Raw genomic sequence first — 23,124 nt, 5'->3', positions numbered from 1 at the left:
CTGTCACTCACAGAGCCTGATGTAGTCAAAAGTCTCAGTGTCAGTGAAATCACAACATCCTCTGTGTCTCTGACCTGGACTAAACCTGAAAGAAACAGCCCCTTCTATAGAGTACAGTGGACTGCTGGGACAAACAACTGGGGTGTTACTGTCAATGAAACAAAAATGAATGTCACCTCACTGACTGCTGGAGTGCAGTACACTTTTACCATCATTGCAGTGGCTGGAGATAATGAAACAGTAGGAGAGGCAAAGACAGTTTCACAGTATACAAGTAAGATGTGCAGTGCATCACTATCTGCATTTAATATTATATGTTGCCCTTATAGTCAGTTTAATACCTCCTTCAGTTAACCTTTTTTACTGTGGTTTTCTGATGATGTTACTCCTGCACTTTGTCTTCAGTGAATCATGTTTTACTGTCATCTTTTCTCCCTTGCGTCTACCTCTCTGTCACTCTCAGAGCCTGATGTAGTCACAAGTCTCAGTGTCAGTGAATTCACAACATCCTCTGTGTATCTGACCTGGACTAAACCTGAAGGAAACAGCCCCTTCTATAGAGTACAGAGGACTGATGGGACAGACAACTGGGGTCTTAGTGTCAATGAAACAGAAATAAATGTCACTTCACTGACTGCTGGAGTGCAGTACACTTTTACCATCATTGCAGTGGCTGGAGATAATGAAACAGTAGGACAGGCAAAGACAGTTTCACAGTATACAAGTAAGATGTGCAGTGCATCACTATCTGCATTTAATATTATATGTTGCCCTTATAGATGCAACATAGTAGTTCCACTCCTATTACCAGTCTAATGCACAATTTTCAACAATGGTGTTTCCGTATGTAGTAATTGTATGTTTTACTGACATTATTTCTCTGCGTCCACCTGTCTGTCACTCACAGAGCCTGATGTAGTCAGGAATCTCACTGTAAGTGAAATCACAACATCCTCTGTGTCTCTGATCTGGGCTGAACCTGAAGGAAATAGCTCATTCTATAGAGTACAGTGGACAGGTGGAGAAATCAATGTACTTGAAAATGTGACCCAAACATCTAAGATCATTACTAACCTGACTGCTGGTGTCCAATATACAATAACTGTTACTGCAGTGGCAGATGATGGTCACATTGAAGGACAGAGTACTATTGTATCTCAGTACACAAGTAAGTATAATTTAAATGTTGTTTCATACTGTCAGGTAGTGGTAGTCTGAGGACACCTGGTTAGAGTAAGGTAAAGCCTGGGGAACTTATGGTTTTAGGACAATAAGATGGCATCTGTTATTAGTGTGCACTGGAGTGGTTTGAATTTGGTATAACACACAAGGTTGCTGTTGCATGCTAGTTTGGACATCAGACATCAGAATCTACATTTTCTTTTTTTGGTTAATATTGGTCCAGTGACTGACTGAAAGAATGAGGTCATGGAAACAGCTGTTGAAATGAGTTTTTCGTCACTGGGTGGCACATTCTATCATAGTGTGAAAAGCTTGGTGATCCAGGAAAGACAGAAGTGACATGAGGTGGTTTGGTCACCTCTCACCCAAAGAAGTGTAGTCATACCACCAACTGAAAATGGATCATATAATGCAAGCATGCTCGATGAATGGATGAGTCATCTTCATAACTTTGCTACTGTAACTACTGTGACCTTAATTCAATGAAAACATTTTAATATGATCCATAAACAAAACAACTACATACATGTATGATAGCCTTTAACAGTTAACCTTTTTTACTGTTGTTTTCCAATGATGGTACCTGTTTGTTACTCACAGAGCCTGATATAGTCAGGAATCTCACTATCACTGCATTCACAACATCCTCTATGTCTCTGAGCTGGACCAAACCAGAGGGAAACAGCTCCACCTATAAAGTACAATGGACAGGTGGAAATATAAGTGATAGCTGCAGTGTCAATGTAACATCCAAGACTATTTCTAACCTGGCTGCGGGTGTCAATTATACAATAACTGTTACTGCAGTGGCAGGTGATGGTCACACTGAAGGACAGAGAGCTACTGTATCTCGGTACACAAGTAAGTAAGCATTTAAATGTTGTCCATACTGTCAGGTAGTAATAGTCTGCTGAGCAGAAGAGGAAATGCATTGATTTCAACTCTCTTTTCCGAGCAGTATGACCAGGATCTAGGTTCTTGCTCCAAAATACTAGCAATGCATCATTTTAGTTGATGATGGTGCTGATACTAAATGTTGTACTTTGTTGTTTTGCTTTTCTTACATTTTGATCGCGTGTTGATGTTTTTGTTACCTCCATCGCTTATTTTGATGTTTTGGATCATCTCCTCTCCTCTCTCCTCCTCTCCTCTCCTCTCCTCTCCTCTCCTCTCCTCTCCTCTTCCGTCACCCCCCCTCCTCTCCTCTCTTTTCCTTTAGAACCGGGTATAATTTTGGGAGTTGCTGCGTCCACAAACACAATCGCTATCTCACTGAAATGGAAGGTAGCTGCTGGTGAAATCTTACAGTACAGGGTACAGTGGCACAACGGTGGAAAACCAGAGATGACAAACACAGTCAAAACTGATGCTGAGTTATCTAACTTGAGCCCTGGTACAAACTACACAATCACAATTGTTGCCATCGCCAGTGATGGAAAAACAGAAGGAGACCCCTACACATTCTCCTCATTCACAAGTAAGCCATACATTCTGTGTTTAACATTTTCAATTTAAACATGAACAATTGTGACAAGAGTTAGGTTTCCTATTTGCACATGGTATCAGAAAATTCAAAATGTTCTATTCCTTTATCTCTCCACAATACACTGATTGACATAAATGTATGTCAGTCAATGTATTCTTCAACAGATGTAAACAACATGTTGTTTTGTACTTATTCCTCTCATCTTCCCAGAACCTGCTGTGGTGAATAATCTCACTGAGACTGTGGTCACAACATCATCTGTGTCTCTGACCTGGACTGAACCGGAGGGCAACACAACCTCATACATAATTCTGTGGAGCAATAATTCCGTGGAAGAGAAAGGCATCACCAGTGAAACCAACTTTATGATCAATGGTTTAATCCCTGGAACCAAGTACAATGTTACTGTGGCTGCAGTTGCTGGAGATTCCTCAAACATGGGAGAAGGAACCACAACACCAACTGTCACGAGTAGGTCCATATTTATTGAGGGAAAGGACATATTTGTAGAAGCAAAAGTTTTAACATATAAAGCAAGCAAAACAAAAAATAGAAGCTAAAATTAATTAAACTGTAAAAGTTAAAAATATATATGTTTAGAAAGATAGTACTATATTCATTCATTATATTCCTTTGCTGTTATGCCACAGTTATTTTTTACCATATTTCATATATGTCATTTCAAGATGTGGCCTATTGTGAATGTGTATTCAGTTTTTTTGTAATCTGTAGGGCCTGTGAATCCTGAAAATATCACCGTCACAGCGCAAGGAACTAATAATATGACCATAAGATGGACCTTACCTGAAGGGAGGGTGGATCACTACATAGTGAACATCTCAAATGGGAATCTGCAATTTTCATATAGCAATACAACAACAATCACCACAGCCCACTTTACCAGTTTACATCCTGGGCGAGTCTTTGACATCACAGTGACGGCTGTAGCTGGAAAGTTCAGCAATACGTCTGACCAGTATTCATTTGCCACAGGTACGTTCAACATTGTGCTGTTGGGTTTTGTCATTTTCAGATATTTTACAGTAATTGCATGTAGTCTAATGAAGTGGGTTTAAACCATTAAATCAGATCTGAATAACAGAATCATAGAAAAAAATCTTTTCTGAGAATTTTCTCACGGACATAATAATACCTATATTTCCATATATATCAGTACAAGAGGTTCTCAAATAATAATCAGTAGCAAATCAATAATAGAAAAATATGAACAAAAAGTGTGTCTGTGTGTGTTTGTGTACCTGAAATCAGTCATTATTGAAACTGTTATTCATACCTTTTAGTTCCCAAGCCTCCTGGTTCCATCACTATCAGTCAGGTGACAAACACTTCGCTCTATCTGCAATGGGCGACTCCCACCCTGATGGAGGGTGCTCCAGACATCAGCTACCATATCACCTACCAGCCCAAGGGTGGTAAATCACAAAATGAAAGCAGCACAGTCAATAACCAAACACTGTCCCTGTTGTCCTCTGGAACTGAATACCATATAACTGTGAAAACAGTTGGGCCTCAAAATTTTATGAGTTCGGCTGTCAGTGACTCTGTGTACACTCGTAAGTGTTTCTCTATTCCTGGGGGGATTACATTCATTTTGCACTGTTTATAATATTTGTTCTATATTCTAATACATTTTTTAATAAATGTGTTATTTATATAGAAATTTCTTCTTACTTTTCTTTGCAATTAAAATTGTCCTTGCTTCTTGTTTTTTTAGTGCCCAACCCTGTGTTGAATCTTGTAGCCAGCCCTAATTCCACCACCTCAATAAAAGTGAAATGGTCATTACCATCGGAAGCCCAGCTGTACTACCGATACATTGTTCAAACCTACAGTGTTACAGGAACACTTGTTAACAAACAAAACAGCATTAATAATACAAGCACTGATGTACCTGATCTGGAGCCAGGAACTAGATACACTATCAGTGTCACAACAATGGCAGCAGAAGGAATTACATCCACAGCAGAACAGACCTTCAGTTACACAAGTAAGGCCTTACATTGAAATGCTGTCAAACTGCTGAAACTTTAATGAGTTCAGCAGTATCTACATACATAAGATACAAAAAAAAAGCAAAATAGACTTTTTCATTGTGGTATTTTACATAAGCCTCTGTTCTATGTGCTGCAGTGCCCAAAGCAGTGACCAACCTCACAGTGACAGATACAAAACCAACTGCCATCCAGCTGACGTGGCTCAGACAAAGTGATCATAAGCCTTCCTACTCTTACCTGGTGAAAGCGCTCCTCGGCACCGAGGTGGTTCAGAATAATTCAGTGAAGATGGAAAATTATACCTTCTTCAATCTGAACCCTGGAACACCATACAGTTTTGAGGTGTTCACAGTTGTAGAGGGAGTCAAGTCCACTGTGGAAAGCATATCAACCTACACAAGTATGCCTTCAAAGTTTCTAACACGTTTTTTATTTAAATATATAACGCATTGTTGCTGGCTAAAAAGATTAATTTACCTAATCAGAGTTGTGGTGAGTAATACTAAACTAAGGATTATAATACTGTATTCTGATTACTCTGATTACTCCATCAACGTAGCAGAGGCAGAAATGTAATGGCTTTTAGGCTCCGATATGGGTCAATCTCCCCAAAATCTCCACAATATCCATAATGCAACAGTGCCTTTCATTAGACCTCCCCTGCCTGTTAAATGTCCACTCTTCCAGTATTTTCATTTATAAAAGCTTTCTGCAAAAAAAAGTAAGTCTCATAACCAAGTCAAGATTAAACCTAAAATGTATTGGATTCCCATTGTGAAGAGTGGCCCTTTAAGAATAACTTGTCAAATTTGAGGTATAAAGATACTGCACAAATAATAAAAGTGGCACAACTACAGGTTCAGAAATTGTAATTCAGGATTTTACATCTCAAATGTAATTTTGGTCAGATTGGCCCTTACATTTTGATTGTGTTACACTATAATTATTCAGTGTCTACCCAGCCTTGTGTATGTGTTCAAGTTAACTTAATGTGTGTGTTTTCATTAGCTCAAGCAGACCTAAAAGTGAGTTTCTAAATGTAATTTACATTCAATTTAAATATTTTTTTTCCTCCAGAGCCTGAAGTAGTTTCTGACATTGTTACTATCGGAAGCACAACTAACATGTCAGTGAGTTGGAAGCTTGCATCAGGGCTGGTGGATTCCTACACTGTCCTGCTCTACAGAGACTCACAGTTAGAGAAAAACAACACGGATCTGAGCAACACTACTACAAACACAGTGTTTCATGGCCTGAAACCAGGAGTGCTTTACTGCGTGGTGGTGATCACCAAAAGTAGACCTTCTGAAAGTAATAATGCAAGTGAAAAATGCAACGCAACTTGTGAGTCCCCACTATGATACATTATTTTCTATTTTTACCAGAGGTTATTTTGAAAATGCCTGTAGTGCAGTAGTATTGTAGATTGTAACTTAGCACAAATGAAATAGTGTTCTTTCTCCCATTCAGTTCCCAACCCTCCTGGCCTCATCATGGTGGAGTCGCAGACTGTGAAGTCCATCAACTTCACCTGGGCCTTTCCAGAGGACATGGACCACTCTCAGTACAACTTCAGTGTATCCACTGTCAACGGCTCTTTTATAATCCAAAACAACTGGTTCCTGCTATCCAAGCTCCAATCTGGAACCCCCTACCGTATCTCTGTTGTTACTGTAGGTGTGCAGAATTATGAAAGCACAGCTGTGACAGCAGAAAACTACACCAGTGAGTATAATTAACACACACCAGGGGTATTACTGTGGAAACAATCACCTATAGTTTTTTTAGTCTTTATTTTTCCTTTTTTTTATCAGCCCTTTTATTTAAGAATAGGTCCAGAGTCTTTTTGAAATAATTATAGGGGCTCATACAGTATGATCACTGTAATCAATCCTCCTGTTCATGGGTAAGCATGGACACAATTTATTCTATGTCTCTATTTAACTCTGTTTTCCAGTCTGTCTAGTAGTATTAAATGGTCAACAGTGCCAACGTAACAGGAGGAATGAAATTTTGTCAGAACAGTTTCAGTGCTGAAGATTCGGTTTGAGGTTAAAACGTTCTATGGTTTTTTGATTATTTTATCTATGAAGGGTAGATTTGATATGGGTCTGTAGTTACTAACTACAGAGGCATCCAGGCTACTCATTTTTAGTGGTGGGTTAATAGCTGCAGTTTTTAAAGCCATTAGAAAAATGCCTGAGATGTGGGAGCTGTTTCTTATTTGCAGCAAGTCTGCAGCCAAGTAGCTACATTTTTAAGGAAGCTTGTTGGCAGTTCTCCCAACTAGTTATTGCTTTGATCTCCTGACTTCCACATTCTTCTTCCATAATGCAATGAATTTATTCAACTTAATATACAAGCTATCAAAATGTGTCACTTTCATCATTTCATTTAGTCCTATTTATTTTGCATTTGTAAGTATTATTTGTAAATCTTGTTTAATTTACTCCAAAGTCCCACAATTTAGTTTCAAATACTTGAAAACTTCTTATATTTCTGGAGTATACAACTTTTGGTAGTAAACTCTTCTGCTATATTTGATTTTTTATTATTATTTATCAAAGGCGAAGGTTTTGAGGTTTTCCTCTTGTTCACAGGGAAGCACAAACACAATTTATTTTTTTTATTTTTTTTATTTTATTTTTCTATCCCAGATGTGATACAAGAAAACACACCCTTCAAAATTCATGTCACATCATGTTTCTGTCTCATTTTCTCAGGACCGTATCCTGTAACTATGCTGAGACAGACAGAAATCACCACAAATGCAGTGACTTTGGTGTGGGAGCAGCTGGAGAAAAAATCTGACTACTCATACCTGGTGCAGATCACAAATGGATCTCTTTCTCAAATCCCAACTACAACATTCACATTCACTGGACTTCTCTCTGGGAGCAACTACAGCTTCATTGTCACTACACAAACAGTAGATGGCACCCAAGCAGATCCTGTGACAGTATCCTACTTCACGCGTATGTATAATACATGTGGCAAGAAACAATATTAATCCCAAATTAACCATAACATGCAAAGTAAATAACAATTAAATATTCATTATTCCTTTAAGTTTTAGCTGTCTCTGTAGCATTTGTACTTGGGGAAGTGCTACTTATTTGATATATATGAAAGAAATCCTTGAGCTTAATGTTGATTCATAAAAAACACTTTCTACTTTGTTTTGTAGGGCCATATAATGTTACGGATTTGCAGGCTGAAACTTTGAACACAACTGCTATACGTCTGGTTTGGATGAAACCGCTAGAGTACAAGGTTGACTATACATATCAGGTTAAGACAACTGTATGTGGCAACAAAAGCAAAACCCTGGCAGAAGAAGGCACAGAGATCTCAGAGCTCACCCCTGGCACCGCCTGCACCTTCTGTGTTTTTGTCAAGGCCAAGGATGGCATAGAAGGGAAAGCGTCCTGCATCTCTCAGTACACCAGTAAGTCTCTAACTTGCCATTTCTGTTTATTTATTTCAAACTGTAAAGGTGACCAGCTATAATCTTTCCTCCTCCACACATTAACAGGACCTGAGGCAGTGCAACCCATTGTCTCCAGCCAGGGCTACAATAGTTCAATCCTGGTGTCATGGACAAATCCTCCTGGGAACGTGGAGTATTATATGGTTTATCTAGCTAGCACTTCCTCAGGTTTTCAGCAACAGCAAATGAACTCTACCAATATGTCTGTGCTGTTTGAGAGCCTGTCAGCTGGAACGAACTATACCGCCTGGGTGATCTCACATAGTGGACCCTTCAATGTATCATCTGAAAAGGTCACTAATGCTACCTGTAAGTATGATGAATTTGTTTTATGTTGTTGTTGTTTTTAAGGTTTTGTGTTGTGTTGTGTCATATTCAGTAATTTACAGTCAGTATCAAGTTCCAAAACTGCCACACACATGGTTTGGGATCATCTACTGTGTTTTCCAGGAAACCACAGTTTATACATCTTGAATTTTGTCAAACATAATGCCTATATTATATTTTTGCCTTGCACATGTCATCACATAGTACTGAAGTTGTGAGCATGTTCAAACTTTGATGGTGCTTTCAAAGACATGATGGCACTCAAAGAAAGCATGTAAGAGTGCACTATCATTATTGCACTTCTCTGGCTCCAAACAGGTCCACTCTGTATGACTGCACACATGTGTGGAAGGACATTAATACAAGAAAAAAAACTAACTTTTTTTCACTTAATTTGCCTGTTATTGATTATAAGTCAGTGTAGGAAAATGTAATGGATAAACAGGCAATCATTTATATATTAATTATATATAAAAACTAAAGGCAATTACATACTTACTGTAATGCTTTACCTGTCTTAAGCAAATTTCTGAAAGTTGCATTTTTTTAAGGGGATGAAGTGACTGGAAACTAGTAGAAGTTAGAGTAACTAAAACATTATATAGTAGCTTTGGAACATGGCCTGCTGTAATGTCAAATATTTGTGTTTTATAAACAACAGACCATTTAACCAGGCATGGTTTTGTTGAGTTTTGATGTTGATATGCTGTACTCCCATCCCCTAAGTTCCAAACCCTCCTGGACCAATTGAGATCATGATGAAGACAACCGACTCCATTACCATTAAATGGATGGCTGCTCCTCTGATGACCAATGGATCATTTTACTACAAGCTGAAAAATATATCACCCTTGGGAAGTGGATATATCATTACCACAAACAACAGCTATACTTTTGCTTTCTTGGATTCTGGGACTTCGTACAACATCTCTGTGGTAACAGTTGGGGTGATGGATTTTAAGAGTGACAAGGTTCAGAGTCAGGCCACCACAAGTAAGGACTTTATTTTTTTATTTCTTTATTTCAAACCATGTGTAGGCACAAGCCATTTCCTCTTGCTCCTTTACTGTATCTATTAACCTTTACATTTCTCAATTCTCTTTAAAACAATCAGAGCCATTCCGTGTGACGAAGCTTGAGGTTTCTACAAGCGAGAAGAGCATTATAGTCAAGTGGGATGAACCGAAACAACACAAAACCAGCTATAGTTACAATTTGACCGTGCAAACATCAGATGGTTCAATCATTTACTACAAAATTAAACAACAACCACATAGTATCAAGGACCTGGTTCCTGGCAGCCGCTACACAGTGAACGTCATCACAGAGACCTCAGATGGAACACAGAGTGATTCAACCTCAATTTCCAGTTGCACAAGTATGATCATAAAAGCAGCTTGATTCATATCATATAGACATATTGCAGCCATTTTGTTTTCAAATAAATTTGTCATTCAACTGTGACAATATGAAAAATGTGAAAAGCAAGCATATTTTAAGAGTGATTCTAGGGTATAAGTAAAGTTTTCAATTTTGGATTTTTAGATATTATTTAATAAGGAATAATATGATCATAGTTATTATTATGATAGTAAATGATGGCTACTCCATATAAATTATATAGTAGAGATATTTTGCTATATCATAAGTTTTAAACCACCCAAAGAAAATGTTATATTCATTGACTTTAATATCTGTTTCTGCTGCAGATGCAAGCCCAACAAAAATGTTCACATATGAAGCTCCAAACAAAATAAATGCAGAACTCATCCTGTCCTGGATAAATCCTGAAGGCAGTTACACAGGCTTCAAGATCACTGGAGACTACATCCCTGAGGAAACCTTAACAAGGACCTGTAATCCAAACTGTAGTCACACTATCTCCGGGCTCAAACACTACTCGATATACAATCTGAGTTTGAAAGTGCTGAGCTGTGGACTACCCAGCACTCCGGTGTCTCTCAGCTGCAAGACAGGCATCACAAGTAGGACATTATTCTTTGTTGACAATAAAATTACAGCTTTTAACTTTTAATTACTATTATATTTTAGCATTATTTGAGAAAGAACTTCTCAAAATCTAATCTTTTCTTTCACATATTTTTTGTAGATCCACCAATTGCACAAAAGCATGAGAAACTGGTAACAGTGACTAAGAAAACGTACAACAAGTTCTCCCTTCAGATCAATTCCACGCTCCTGAATAACACGCATGGTCCAATCACTCATGTTGGTGTTCTGGTGGCAAACAATCTCCCTAGTGAGTTTCCTTTTTCCCCTCTTAATGTCAGATTGTTGTGATTATGTTGTAATCCCTTGTTTAGGAGCCTTTGTTTAGCATGACTTGAATGCCTGATAGCAGTTTAATTATCCCAAGTGTTACTTACTGTTTTATTTATTTATTTTACATGATGAATAAAAATAACTTTCCTACCAAAAGCCTATGACTGTGATCTGCTATTTCCTGTCCCTTCAGAAGCTAACAGTTCTAATCTGACGATCTACTTGGGGAAAACGTACGAACAGTGGACTGAAAAGAGTACTCTTGTATACCTGGCAACAGTGACAGACAACAGCCAATCACGCAGTGGAGGAAATGATCTGAGCATAGAAATAGGAGGTGAAGATGAATATGGCTCCTACACTAATGGTATCCTCAAGGCCACTGGAACATACCAGTAAGTATTGAAACCAGATATTCAGCTGCAGATAATATAGTTACTTCTCAATAATGGAACTACTTGTCAAAAACTGATAAAATGACCTTTCCTTATGGGATATTGCACTCTGAAATCATTATTATAAAAAATGACAACCATTACTTCCTATGTGGTGTATTGTCTTATTTTTGTAAAATTTACAGCACGAGGTGCTCTGAGATATGAGTGGAAATGCACAATACTGTATATGCTAAGAGAGAGAAAGACAGAGAGCATTGTAAATCTCTAAACTGACTATGTTTATTTTAAATCCTACAGATATGCCATTGTGTTGTTCACCAGTCTGATTCTGGACAACGGCCTTGTGAACATTCAGAAGTCACTGTTCTCAATAACATCTTTATATTCTGCTGTAGTCCTCCCACAGAACCCAGGTACCACATTCAGACCCAGCTTGTTTGTTTTTTGTTTTTTTGCTGTGAACTTCCTATAATGTGAAGAAATGTTCATTGTCTCTTTCTCTGTCATCATCTGTCATAATCTTTGTCGACATTTTAGCCGTCATTGGATTTGCTGTCGGAACAACATTGGGAATTTTTTGCGTTCTCTTCGTCATCCTCATTGGCTTCATTATCTACTGGAAAAGGTTTGTCACCATCATCACTGGTGAAAAAAAAAATGAAGTCGGTGTTAAGAGGACTAAACTATAAACTCACTGTTTATGCACTATAGGTTATCCAACAAAGACTCGTCTGATATCCAGATTCATTCTATGAGGTAAGGTTTATATTTTTATGATGTTATACAATTAAAGTAAATGATAAATAATTTTTGCTAGTAATTGTCAATATTGCATTTCTTTTCTTTTTTTTCCAGAGCGAAAGTGTAAGTATAAATCCTCTAAATTGTAGCAAAAGTTACATTATGACAGGAACAGACTAATTGTACCAAGTGGTACAGTCGAAGATTTCCAGAACAGAACTTATTTCTCTTGTCTTCTGGTGTGAGCAGAAGTGTGGCAGTGAGGGTGGAGGACTACGAAGCTTACTACAAGAAGCAGAAAGCAGACTCCAACTGTGGCTTTGCAGAAGAGTTTGAGGTGAAACATAAGCTCAATATTCAAGGCTTATCCATATCAGTGAATAAATGCTTAAAATTAAAACCTTGGGACCAATATCACAATTATTCCTAAAATGGTGTATATCATGAAATTAATTGGGATGTAGAACCAAAAGAATTGTTATGCAATGTAATGAAAGCTAAATAATGTGAAGTTTAGGATACGGGTACTAATGAAGCAGCATTACAGTTATGTATAGCAGGCTATATATTTATTGTAGGTAAAGGCCAAAAAAAGGACCATGAAAACTTCTGGTTACTGCTAACAGAAATTTTGTCAATTGTGCATCCCTACTATTATTATTAAGTTGCTTCTCTGGAACTGTACAGGCACTAGATTTTGGTGATATTCCGAGCCACCCAATCAACAGTCACAATTTTTGTCTTTCTTTCAAAGGACCTGAAGCTTGTTGGTACAGGTCAGTCAAAAACAAGCGCTCTGACTCTGGAGAACAAGCCCAAGAACCGCTACAACAACGTGCTTCCCTGTGAGTCACTTCAACCAATCCACCTCTGCTGCTTCCAACCATAACACTCTTTACTCTTTAAACTATCATCATACCTATTGCCATTATCACACTTTTGTTCAGACATGATATCAAAGTTGTCTTGCACTTCAGTAACACAGTACAAAGACATATGACTGCAGTAATTAATCTCAGTTCCTTAAATTTTTGCAGAAAAACGAGCATTTGTTCTGCTATAACACTGTCAGTCCTTTCTATTACATTTTTTCATTTCATTCATCCTTTGCTCTCACCCCCTAGATGACTCGTCTAGGGTGAAACTCTCTATTATCCATGGGAGTCCATATGATGACTACATCAATGCTAACTACATGCCGGTGCGTACTGACACTCTTGGAATCAGCTCTCTGCCTCAGTCATTGCTTCAGTATCAGTAACCATCCTACTGTACCATATAGCTGCTCATTCTTTTGCTTAACGCCATGCAATTTAAACTATTCTGCCTTCATCTACATTGATGTTTGAAACACTTGAGAATCTGCTGGAAATCTGAATAGTATGGGTGTTTGTGATTGGGGGGCTGGTGTTCTGTTTGACAGGGTTACAACTCGAGGAAGGAGTTCATTGCAGCTCAGGGTCCTTTGCCCACAACAGTCAGCGATTTCTGGAGGATGATCTGGGAGAAGAATGTTCAGACCCTGGTCATGCTGACACGCTGCAATGAACAGGGAAGAGTAAGTAGGAACACAAGAAACCACATCTAGCAGTGACCACATCTACACACCCGATTTTCAGTTATGCATGTGAGGGTGATCCATCTATTAATATGCTAGTGAGCATATTAAGGTGATTGTCTGCAGGTGATCATCTGAGTGTGGCCCTGCTGTTAATGCAGTACAATGAAAAAAGAACATGATTCATAAAGTACTTTTACTACTACTTTTAGAGTGGGGTTTCTAAATGTAATCTAGCTTGAATACAGATCATTTCTATATTCTGAATGCTGAATACTTGCAGTCTGTTACAACTCAACCACTGTCTTCCCATTCCAGGTGAAATGTGAGCAGTACTGGAATTCTGGCAGCAGGCACTTTGAAAACATCACTGTGAAAACGACCTCTGAAATACCACTTGAAGACTGGACCATCAGGGACTTTGACATCAAAAATGTAAATGGAAAGATGTAACATGGGAAAAAAATATTATTAGCAGGATAAAAATCAATGTCAGTAAAGGTTGTTACCCATTAGTGATTATTTAACAACTTTAGTTTTGAGTACTTGTCCCAGAGCCCTATTAGTTATATGAGTGAACTAACAATACTCAACTCTTGTCAATAATTGAATGAATGTGCAGTAATCACACAGCACTAAAGATACGCTCTTAACCTGTGGCCTGATGCTCTCATAGAGATGAATTAATGTTGGGAGTTTGAAAAAAAGTCACAATAATCCTTACGCCCAAAAAAGTACAATTTTAAAACGGTCTCTGCTCCATGGAAGCGTGATATAACTTGTCAGTAATTATGAAAATGTATGTTTTGGTGTGCTTCTACTCTAGACATTCACAGCTGTCTGTAATTAATTCAGTCAAACATTTTTGAGTTGTGATATGCATCTATTTCTCAATCACAACTATTTTATATGCATGTGTGTCTTTCAGATGAAAACAGCCGAAACCCGCACAGTGCGCCAGTTCCACTTCACAGCGTGGCCAGACCACGGGGTACCTGAAACCACTGAGCTCCTCATCAGCTTCAGACATTTGGTCAGAGAGCACATGGACCAATACTCCAGACACTCTCCTACTGTGGTCCACTGCAGGTCTGCTATAAACACACACGTACACCCACTTTTGCTATATAACTGTTTTCAGAAATGATGAAATTTGAATAAAAAGACTGCTACTATCTGTTATTCTTTCTTATTCTTCTCCCTCCTCTGTGTGTTTACTCAGTGCTGGTGTGGGGCGTACAGGTACCTTCATAGCCATCGACCGTCTGATATTTCAGATTGAAAGGGAAAATATTGTGGACGTGTATGGCATCGTCCATGATTTGCGCATGCACCGGCCCCTCATGGTGCAGACAGAGGTAAGACACGTTCTCATACACATTGATTTGGTCAGAAAAAGTTTTACATATCGATGATCACTAAGCTGCAGTTGGTGAACTTTTGTACTCAATGTCTCTGCAGGACCAGTATGTCTTCCTAAACCAATGTTCAATGGACATCATCAGATCAAGAACTGGAACCAATGTGGATCTAATCTACCAAAACACTGCTGCACTCTCCATTTACGAGAACGTAGAACCCAAAAAAGGTTTCCAAAAAAATGGATACCACAACGCATAGACCCAGGAAATCACTTTCTTCTTTACTCTTAGCAAGAAACTGAGCAGATTTGTAAAGGGAATACTTTTAGCAGATATTGAGCTGTATTTATTTTTTTATAGTCCACCAGTGTCGCTCTTATTAAGGATCTTTTAGCTGCCTACATTTAAACTGTTTCCCCTGGTATTTATTTGTTAAAAATGTTGAATGCTAGATAATGGAGAGAACTGTATATGGGGATATAATGATCAGTGACCAAAAATATTTGGATTACATGTAAACTTTTGTCAAATAGGAAATTGGATTATTTGTTATATTGGCATATTTTTGTATTGACTAGCTGTACTTTTTAAATTTGTGGCTTGCTTACTACTGTATATGACTGCTCAGGTATGTTGGATGCTGTATAGGTATTATATACAACTTCATTAAACCTTTGGATTTGCCTTATAAATGTGCCTTTTCAAAACATGTGTGCTTTAATACCAGTAGGTGGCACTCTATTTCAGTTTTTACAGCTGAGGCCAGAAATGACTGTTATATTCATGTTGTGTCACAATCTATCATATGAAATTTTACTGTACATCCAACAAATAACTTTTTGACAACTTTGCACCTCTTAAGTTAATTTGAACTGTGCAATGCCTTTAGTGAAGGAGTTTTGTTTGTTGTAGAATCTCTTTATGTGTATGCACTGTAGTGAATAATGCACTGGATGCATTTGTGTTTCTACTCTGTCCTCTTTTTGTCTGTTTTTTTTTGTATCAGGAATGTTTTGGCCAGTGCTTTGTGAAACATTTTGTTATTTACAACAAATTTGATTAAAGGAAACAAATTTGGGTCACATTAAACAAAAGTCAGGAACTTAAACAATGAAAGCTGAATGTTTAACAGGTCGGTATGGTAATGTAAAGAAAAAAAACTATACCGCACCAGTGTGTCATCTGAAGAATTTAAAGATCACATCCGTTGTTTTGATGTTCATACCCTTTTTCTCTGCACTGTACATTCCTCATGAACAGAACAGTTATGTCACTTCATGCTGCATATATTATCTATGGACATTTGCTGTGATGTTAAAATAATCAGAGAAGCACAAGCTTCTTTTTTTCTCTTTTGCTTCTTAAGGGCAAACATTTTCCATGGGGCAGGTACGTTTTATACAGAAAAAAATCATTCATGTGTGTGGTTAGCCTGTTGATATTTTAAATCTATGTTTTGTTTCTACTGTATCATAATGTACTTAAAGAATTAATTAAAAGCACTTATGTTTTTTGATGAAAAGCAAGAACAGCAAATAGTCACAAAGGATGTGTAGGATGTTTTTTGAAATGCTTTATGAGATGCTTGCTGGTACAACGCAAAATATGTAAAATGAGCAAGGATTTATTATTTGTGTACTGTCAAACAAAATGGGATTAAATATGTTATTACATTTACACCCCCATTTGTTTATGGCTATGTAGTGTGTGGTTTGATCATCAGTATTTCCTTTCCTTGAATCCAATAGCTTCAATGAAATGACAGCTCTTTACCCCACCATAATGTAACTGGTTCACATTCATAATTGATTTGCAGTGCTCTGAGCTGATGTTACATGCTAGTTTTGTATTCAATAACATTTTACAAGCTAATATCGTTTTGTGTGACGTGATGCACAGTAGATACTGAACTGTTGATACATTCATTTTGCAAAGTGTTTCAAAACTATTTTAGTCAACCAGAAAGAATAAATAGAGCATAACATGCAAATATGCTGCCTGCTGCAGAGGAGGACTGAGCTGGCACACCTCTGCATTATTCAGAGCAACTTTGAGGTTGCAGGTAGCTAAGTGCACCCTCAAAGGATGAATAACTAATGCTTTTTCTCTTTCTTACTTTATGTGGAAAAAGCTTTTAGAGGGACAATGTGGAGAAGCTTCAAAAAGTTCTAATTTTACAGCCAGCAGCCCTGGGGATTTTTCAATATGAAGACATTTTAAGAGCAATCATTTCCACACAGCACAGGGCACTCCTGGCATGGTGGTAATATAAGGAGTTTGCTCGCACGTCAGCTTCAGCGAGCCTGATATTTCTCACGTCTTACATGACCTCTCTATCCTCACTTTCTTCAATACCTGCATCTCTACCCTCAACTGCTCCTTATTATTTTTCATGTTTCTCAGATCCACAAGTTGGATGTAAAAATAAATTTGGCATTCAGAGGCCTCTCTCCTGCTGCATGCTGTGAGATGCAACAAAAAAAGCATACGGAGAGTTAAGACCATTGTAATGGCAATTTATCCTGCAAACACAAAAAGAACAGGGCAATCCCAATTTAATAACACAACTGCTTGTGTGACAACAAATCCTCCATAACGGATTACACCATGATATTTCCGATTATTATGGAGGCCGTAACAGCTGCATGTCTCTGAAAATCAGAACAAATACCCTGTAGAGTTGAGGATGACACAAGCATACCACTCGTAGCAACTTTAAGTTGAGGCCTTTCTACCTGTAGTAACTGTACATGAATGAAGACTTCAAGACTTGACATTACAATGAGTGTGCTTGTGGCTCATTCATTGTAGCGCATGTTTAGGTCAGTAAAGCTATGACAGACATTTACTTTGACAAAACCAATAAAAGCAAACATATTAATACCAATACCACTTACAAGGATAAACACAGATTATCAAAAAAACCTGATTTGTTTTGATTCTCTACTCAAGTGCATTTGGTTTAAAGTAAACAAACACCTTTAGCTATGAGGAAGTATCCTGGGCAAAACCAGAAGGCATCTGGTTTGGAAGGGACAATACACGACCCTTAATGGACATAGACATTACATGAAAATTTTAGGTATACAATCTATAGAATATAGATAAAAAAGAACTGTAATGAATAATACTGAGACAGTAAGGAAAGGGAGATAAAAGAAGAACTACAGATATAGGAAAATAAATCAAATAGTTATAAAAACTAGAATTTCAATCATAAAGACTTGTCTTATCTAAATTGTTGATTTTAGCTACCCTTTTTCCTTGCAATGAACAGACAGTAAAGAAAATAAACAAAATAGCAGTTAATTTTATATAGGGGAACTAGGGAAATCAAAAAGAAGCAATTGTTATTTTAAAGTAAAAAGATGGATGCCTTGGGGCTATAGGCCTACCTGGGTTTAAAATGAAAGATAGCCTTTCGTAAATTGGCAAAGGTCTGAGTTGGACCAAACAAACGGTCGGAGTGTCGAGCTTTCTTCCATATTATAAGCTAATAGTGATTTTGTGTCTACGTTTGCACACATAAATATTGGTTGGGTCAAAATGTCTAGCAAAAATATATACCTGTATGGTAGCGATCCTGTGCACACATTTAGATGAATCTGACTCTCTGGTATCTATCAAAAATATTTTTTGTAAAAACTTTTCAGAATGTAAAGAAAAAAATATGTAGCTCATTTCGGCTGAGAGACTAGCAGTTCGAGTAGTTGTCAAGTGGAATTGTTTGTTAAAACTGAAAATTGCCCTATTGACATCTGTGGTGAGGAAGAAACTATTGAACCTCTATGACCTGTGCTCTGAATGGCAGGTCACGATTTCCAATCCATCAGTGAGACAAAGCTACAGAAAACAGTTTGGGCCAATAAACCCCTACATTGGCACCCCAGCCACAAAGGTGGGTCACTAGTCCAGAGGGTTGTCGGGGCCACTCTCTGGGGATCTAAATTCTTGAAAACTGGGTTTCTGACATTGTGACGATGGCAACTTGCGATTGTAGAAAAACCGAGTGAACCCGTGGCTTCGTTGTCTATCACCAGTTCAAAAACATAGAAAAAATGCAGTGCTTCTCATCCCTGGTACACCAAATACCACTTGTGCATGTGTACATACATGTAGCTCTATATTTGTCATCATATATTGTCCATATGATTATATTTAAATACACTGTTATATTTTGCATCCTATGCACAGTATATTTGATGACATTTTATCAATTGTACTCCATACCTTTTGGATGTTTGTCTACATGGACTTCTAGGCCTATCTACTGTACTGTGTATGTGCCTGTGCATGTGGTCACGTGCACATACATGCGTGAAGGCATGTGTAGGCTACCTATGTCTTAAGACCAAAAAATATTGTGTTCAAATCTGTTTAAAATAATGTGAAAAATGGCTGAATATCAATTATTATCTTTAATGCCCTTTTTCTCTAAAATAATATTTGATGACAGTCAATCTTTGGAAGTGCATATCTCACCAAATATTTGGTGTTGAAAGATAATGTTGGTATAACCATAAAGCTGAGACATTCCTCTTCACAGACCAATAGAAAACTCAAAATGTGTCTGTCTTAATAGTGCTCTATTTTCCATTTATCATGTATTACTTTCTACTTGTATGTAAATGATGAGGATTGAGGGGCAGAGGAACATTATGGACAGCAGGGGGAGCCTGACTCCAAAATAACTAATATTGTCTCAGACGATACAGATGATATGTTGCATAGATAGTTTGTCCAGATTCTTCTCCATCACTGCAGAGAGCCTGGCTTGGTTCGTAGAGTGTTTATTAACACATCTGAACGTGTTCATGGGAGGGACAGAGGGTTCTCATTTTTGCCGATTCTTTATAGTGACCTGTAGCTTCTTCTGGGTAGTAAAGGGGCAAAATTGGAGGTTAAACTTGCACACTATTTATCAGAGTGAAACTGAGATGCTTGACAAACAAAGTCCTATTAACATAGAATTTATACCAGGCAATAATATTCCCAACCACTGTGCCTGTTCCAGTGGTGGTAAAGTAACAAAATACATTTCTAAAGTACTTAAGCATATAGTCTTGAGGTACTTAATTGCTTTCTCAATCCTCTTCGCACCCTTTGAGACATAACGCCACAGTTAAGTTAATCTCAGCTAATGCATCCATCACGGTTCTTCACTGGATCATTTTGGTCTCCAGAAGCTACATGGTACTGGTAAAGTATGTGCTAAATATATTAACTAGTTATAGACTCCATCTGTCTGTGCTGTGTCCCCTTATCTACTCCAATATAGTTTAGATGGAAATATTGTACATTACATTTATCTGACAGCATTAATTTATGGTTTTCCCTCAAAAAAATGAAACTTGTTTAGAAGAGGTAGCACAACACCAAGAGAACGATGCATATAACATAACATACAGTATGATACATTTATCAAATATGATGTATAGCTGTAGATTATATTACCCAACTGTAAATAAAGTGGTTAAACTGGCTCTACCTGTAACAGCTACAACAATAACATGCTACTTAAATGTTGATAATGATGCACAATTGACCTTTTTTATGGCAGACACTTTTAGCTTGTCATAACAGGAAAGCTCAGGCTTATTTAATAAAGTTCACGATAGCTGTGTTCCATTTCATTGTGTGAGTCAGCCATGTCCGTGAGCAAGCATTCACAATAGACCATTTTTCCAGCAGACATTTTGACACAGCAGGAAAAGCTGGAACATTGGAAATAACAACATAAGCAAGAGCTCAGTTTCATCAAGTGTCTGTGTACTCCAGTGGACCAACATACACAAAAGCAGGGCTCTGGAAGTGGCCAAACAATATGTAAAACAGCTGTTATTAATGTTATTGATTACACCTGTGTTTTTCCTACTGTTGATAATATAATATATGATAATACAACACTTGCACTGCTTAATGAATGCTTTTGTTTTAAAATGTAAAGAACATTTTTAATAGAGTACATTTACATCATGTACTGCTATTTTTTACCTAAATAAAAAATCTGAATAATTATCCTACTACTGTGAAATACATTTGTCTTGAACTGGAATGCACCATAATATTTTAAATAAAATGTTGAAGTCTTCTTTCACCCCAGCGTGTAGGCAATGATGAAGAAGTATTCAAAGCTTTTACTTGAGTGAAAGTAGGAATATAAAAATAACTCAGTTACAAGTTATATGTCCTGCATTACAAATTGCAAGCGACTTGAGTTAAAGTACAGATGTGTTATCAGCATAATATACTTAAAACATCAAAAGTAAATGTACCATGTCATACTTATATATTTTTTAATGATTACACTGATGTATTCATGTATAAGCAGCATTTTACTGTGAGTTGGAGTTGGAGCTAATTTGAACTGAACTGTCAATCATTTGGTAACAATAGCAACGTATTATATATAACAATATTTTTATGTTTAGGTTGATATTATGCTGATATCTATGTAAAATCTTAATATACAAAGTAACAACAGCTGTGATCCATAAAAGCCTCCAGCAGCAGACACAGGAACAGCTTCTTTCCAGACGACATATCACATCCCTTTTTTCATACCTGCACTGGCCACATTCATATATTTCATATTATTCCATTCTGTAAACATATTTTAAAATGATTAGGCCTACTTTATTTATTTTTGTTATTTTCATTATGATCACTGCCTTAGTGTTATATTTTTTTCTATGTATGTGTAATTCTTTATGAGCTTGGTAAAATGATTGTGATTCTGGGGTAACTGTAATGGAATTTAAAAAACAACAACAATATTTCCTTGTGATTTTCATTATGATTATTACCTTAGTGTTATATTTGTATTATGTATGTGTAATTATTTGTGTGCCTGGTAAAATTATTGTGATTCTGGGGTAACTGTAATTTTTTTTTTATAACTTTTTTTTTTTAATTAAAAACAATTACAGTATCAGGTTTTACACACTTCACAAAGCAATCATTCTCACATCAGTGTCCTTATTTTCCAGTGGTGATGATGCTTTTCCTGAAATTGTGTCTCTTGTAATCGTACTTTATGTGTAATTTTTTCCATTACAAATATTTCTTCCACAGTGCACAGCCACTGCTCCACTGTCGGTGGTTTTGCCCTATACCATAACCTTGTTATTGCTTTTTTACTTGCTGATAGCAAACTTTAACAAGATATGCACCCTCTTTTTGAATTATATCTTGTGTCAAATTTCCCAAGGGGTAACTGTAATTTTAAAAAATATACAATATTTCCTTCTGTACTGTGGTGGAGCAAAAGTAGAAATTAACTCAGTACACAGATCCATGCAGCAGCTGTAGTACTCTGCTGTAGCCGCAGGTGTCGCCAGAGTCCCCTGTGCGGCAGCAGGCTGCAGCCAGATGAACCGCAGCAGGAGGGTCCAGTCCGCTCCTCACTCTCCATGTTGAAAACGGAGCAACTTCTCCTCCAGCAGAGTAGACTCCCACCTTTACTGTTCCCCCCACACAGCTCTGTGCTATGACGCCGGACTGGGAAAGAAGCTGTGAAACAACTGTATGAGAGCTACCTTGGTCGACACAGAGTAAGTTCACATTTTAAGTTAGCCACTCTCTCACCACACCAAGCCAACACGTCAACATAGATAACGTGCTGTTTATTTTTTAGCTAATACTCGCATTTGTCCAACTAACGTGGGGAATATGATTTATGCGCTATCTTTACGCTAGCTAGCAAAGATAGCATTGACTGCCAAGAATGAGGAGCGCTTGGTTTCTCTCTTGAATCCAGACGTATAGTTTGGAGCAGCTTAACGACGCAAATGTTTGGGAGAATGTGGACACTTAGTGTGTTTGGTTGTTTGGTTTACCGTCTGGCTAACCTTCGTAGCTAGCTACACAAAGTCAGCCCTCATCACCATGTTAGCGAGTTAGCGGAGCGGACGGAGCCCCATGCGGCTGCAGCTTGGCTGTCACTTGTTTGCATGGCAACCATGAACCGACCCGATGTCTGGGGTGGCTGTAGCAAGCAAATACATCTGTAGGGTTTTCTTGTATTTCAAGCGTTTTACATTCCCTGCCATCACCTGCGCCTAGTACTTAACTGCGTGGTTAAACGGGGAACAGTCAACGCAATATAAGCACATGTGTCAGAGCAGTCGTGAGGAATAACCATAGCGATGACTGGCACTTGGTAACAACCTCCATTATTTAAGGCGATGCTAATATTAGGTACGTCGTCTTACTAAGTAGCACGCAGTGTGTTGCATACAGTATGTTTAATGACATCGCATAATATCGTGTGATTATATGTGA

General features: G+C 37.7%; 3 protein-coding genes across 3 annotated transcripts in view; all 3 read left to right on the top strand.

Moving 5' to 3' along the window:
* Positions 1–122: 122 nt before the first annotated feature.
* LOC128359452 (receptor-type tyrosine-protein phosphatase eta-like) lies at positions 123–2,511 on the top strand (the record flags this gene model as incomplete). The annotated part of the gene is made up of 4 exons (XM_053319946.1): positions 123–274; positions 908–1,168; positions 1,783–2,043; positions 2,402–2,511. Coding segments are annotated over exons 1-4 (741 nt in total), but the record flags the coding sequence as incomplete, so codon positions are not given.
* ptprja (protein tyrosine phosphatase receptor type Ja) lies at positions 2,508–16,526 on the top strand. Its single transcript, XM_053318885.1, has 27 exons — positions 2,508–2,659; positions 2,879–3,139; positions 3,401–3,661; positions 3,970–4,242; positions 4,404–4,676; positions 4,820–5,083; positions 5,761–6,027; positions 6,154–6,408; positions 7,407–7,658; positions 7,871–8,131; positions 8,219–8,482; positions 9,227–9,493; positions 9,615–9,878; positions 10,210–10,485; positions 10,611–10,760; positions 10,977–11,178; positions 11,479–11,594; positions 11,719–11,806; positions 11,893–11,937; positions 12,172–12,259; positions 12,677–12,767; positions 13,047–13,123; positions 13,346–13,480; positions 13,799–13,915; positions 14,409–14,569; positions 14,703–14,838; positions 14,942–16,526. Exons 1-27 carry the CDS (start codon positions 2,527–2,529, stop codon positions 15,098–15,100), a joined length of 5,136 nt encoding a protein of 1,711 aa, XP_053174860.1. The 5' UTR covers positions 2,508–2,526; the 3' UTR covers positions 15,101–16,526.
* Positions 16,527–22,197: 5,671 nt separating this feature from the next.
* The window catches only part of osbpl5 (oxysterol binding protein-like 5), a 50,160-nt gene continuing 49,233 nt past the window's right edge, over positions 22,198–23,124 (top strand). The window contains exon 1 of the mRNA XM_053319539.1: positions 22,198–22,394. The gene's annotated coding sequence lies outside the window, so the exon portion shown is untranslated. The remainder of the gene's footprint in view (positions 22,395–23,124) is intronic.

This window comes from Scomber japonicus, chromosome 5, assembly GCF_027409825.1.
Source record: "Scomber japonicus isolate fScoJap1 chromosome 5, fScoJap1.pri, whole genome shotgun sequence".
Taxonomy (NCBI): domain Eukaryota; kingdom Metazoa; phylum Chordata; class Actinopteri; order Scombriformes; family Scombridae; genus Scomber; species Scomber japonicus.
The sequence above is the reverse complement of the archived record's forward strand: the minus strand, read 5'-3'. Positions and strand labels throughout refer to the sequence as shown.